We start from the raw sequence: 2,501 nt of genomic DNA, 5'->3' as shown, positions 1-2,501 counted from the left end.
GCTTCGCGGGTGGGGACACACACATACTATTCGGATGGGCATAACTATGTGTGTGTATAATGTTTTAAGGGTTAGAGTCTGGGTTAGGCTGTCTGTGCTGTGCTTAATGATATGTACAATACATTACATTACATAAAGAGTTATATACATTGCATACAAATGATTTGATACATTACAGTACACATACATACATACATACATACATACATACATACATACATACAGTGCATACATAGAGTATAGACAAACTTTTTACAAAAATTTTACAGACAGGATAAGCCATTGGAAACATACACTAACAAAATTTAAATCAGTTTATATGATTATAGGACTACCGGTGCTTCTCGGGAGGAATAGTAGTAGTAGTGATGGTCACTATTTAAGTATGACTGATCATCAGCACCGGTAGGTATAATCACAATAATAATATACCGGTATTAAACATTATATACCGGTATATACCAGTATATATATAGAGAGTAATACTATTGCATACATAGCATCAAAAAAATCGATGCAATGTAATGATTATGCAATAGTTTGTATAACAAGTGGCGGAACCATATATAATACATAACATACTGGTGCACATCTCTACTAATACAGTACTATGTATTAACTGAATTCATCTCTACTAACTGTTATTATTGTTGATGGACTCCATATAGAGTTTAATACAACAATAATAATAAACATGTGTTTTGTATTGTTTTTGTTGATCTAATAGTCAAATATAATTTAGTTGTAATATAATTGTGTGATTATAGTGACTGTAATATCACTGATTGAACTGATCAAACCATTTGATTGTCCATTAATTTATTATTTTGTTATAATGAATGCTCCGCCGGCTTTCGAGTCATTCCTCCTGTTCGAGGGCGAGAAGAAGTAAGTGATTATCATATGTTGTTGTTGTTTGTCTTGGTGTCCATCGATGGACAGATGGATCAGATTGGTTGCAACAGAATTGATATGTCATTTTTTTGTTTGAAGATTAATTTGTTGATCACTTTCTCTCTCTATCTGTCTCTCTCTCTCTCTCTCTCTTTCCCCCCGTTTAGGATCGGCATCGAGAAGGACACCAAAGTACCCAATGCGGCCATCTTTACCGTCCAGAAAGAGGATCACACTCTTGGAAATATGATCCGCATGTATGACATTAGTTTGGGGATCAGTTATTGTTTATCAGTTAAATATATATCTTGATTTATTTCAGGCAACTCCTGAAAGATCCGCAAGTATTGTTCGCCGGCTATAAGGTTCCCCATCCGTTGACCCACGAGTTTGTACTACGGGTCCAGACATCGGCCGATTATTCACCGCAAGAGGCACTGCTGAACGCCATTACCGATCTGATCAGTGAACTGTCGCTACTCGAGGAACGATTCCGAGTTAGTATACCGTAATTGCCGATCAATTTCCCGATAGATTTGATTTTTGTTTTGTTTTACATATTTTATAAAACCTCTAAATTGATAATCAAATTATTGATTTTATTTTTCTCTATTAAATTGTTGTCATTTTATTTTATAGGAAGCGGTTCGCGAAAGACAAGAAGGAAATGACTGAATGAATCGTATGATATCTACAGTATCTGATCCATCAATATATATATATCTCTCATATATATAATAATCATTTAATTTAAACAATTAATTTATGTATTATATGATTATTATTATTAGTATTTAATTTTTTTTTGTAAGTTCACAAACACTCTTGTGGTTCATTGCTTTAATAAATATCATTAATAATAAAAACTGTTTTATATACATATATAAAAAATCAAATTATAAATTATAATATAATTTATATAAAAGACTAGTTATTAAACTAATAATATGATACACACACACACACACCATAAGCGCTATAAAATATCAAATTTTTACAATCATTTATAATACAGTTTATACAGTATTTAGTATTGATTTAATAATATTCAGGCAATTTATATATACAGTATAAATATAATGCCAAACCCTTTAATATATTTAGGAATTATAATGTGAAACATTATACTGTAGTACTGTATATATATATATATACATAAATATTAATATATAAGTCAATTGTATTTGACTTAAAGTTTAATTTATTGATTTAATCTCATTTTGATTTTAAAAACTAATCATTTGTAGATATATATTTTGTGGTGATAATTTTTTTTTAAAAAATTTATTGAATGCGATTATAATACTAAATTTTTTTAATAAGTAATATCATAATATTACCATAAAATAAAATCAGTATAATGTTACAACGGGTTATTATTATTATTATTTAAAAAACAAACAAAACAAAAAAAATTTAAAAAAAAAGTATTTATAGCAAAAAATTTACTAATAATAAGATTTGACGATTTTTTTCCAAACTATACAGTCAGTGTAACAAACATAGTATATGAATATACATAAAATTCCACTAAAAAAAACATTATTAACTTCTAAAAAAAAATGTTGTCAATTGTAAAACTTGATTGTTAGGGTTTATGTAAAATA

The 2,501-nt window shown here is 28.5% G+C and overlaps 1 protein-coding gene across 2 annotated transcripts; it reads left to right on the top strand.

Moving 5' to 3' along the window:
• The first annotated feature begins 655 nt into the window (after positions 1 to 655).
• On the top strand, positions 656 to 1,654 carry LOC128953584 (DNA-directed RNA polymerase II subunit RPB11-a-like). 2 transcript variants are annotated; one of them, XM_054299077.1, is made up of 4 exons: positions 656 to 888; positions 1,062 to 1,151; positions 1,217 to 1,391; positions 1,534 to 1,654. In XM_054299077.1, the coding sequence occupies exons 1-4, from the start codon at positions 836 to 838 to the stop codon at positions 1,567 to 1,569; spliced, it is 354 nt and encodes a 117-aa protein (XP_054155052.1). In that variant the 5' UTR covers positions 656 to 835; the 3' UTR covers positions 1,570 to 1,654. The 2 variants fall into 2 exon arrangements, with proteins under 2 accessions (XP_054155052.1, XP_054155051.1); XM_054299076.1 differs by lacking the exon at positions 656 to 888 and having other exon boundaries at positions 955 to 1,151.
• Positions 1,655 to 2,501: the final 847 nt, after the last annotated feature.

The sequence above is a fragment of the Oppia nitens genome, unplaced genomic scaffold, assembly GCF_028296485.1.
Source record: "Oppia nitens isolate AA-2021 unplaced genomic scaffold, nextdenovo-longstitch-racon4-pilon3 scaffold22_pilon_pilon_pilon, whole genome shotgun sequence".
Classification (NCBI taxonomy): domain Eukaryota; kingdom Metazoa; phylum Arthropoda; class Arachnida; order Sarcoptiformes; family Oppiidae; genus Oppia; species Oppia nitens.
Note: the sequence above shows the minus strand (reverse complement) of the source record. Positions and strands in the feature narration are given on the sequence as shown.

Bases quoted from the DNA above. Each gene is read 5' to 3' on its own strand.
- LOC128953584 (XM_054299076.1), top strand. From the start codon at position 973: ATGTCATTTTTTTGTTTGAAGATTAATTTGTTGATCACTTTCTCTCTC. The intron at 1,152-1,216 runs GTATGACATTAG...GATTTATTTCAG, and splicing joins CTTGGAAATATGATCCGCAT to GCAACTCCTGAAAGATCCGC. The intron at 1,392-1,533 runs GTTAGTATACCG...TTTATTTTATAG, and splicing joins TACTCGAGGAACGATTCCGA to GAAGCGGTTCGCGAAAGACA.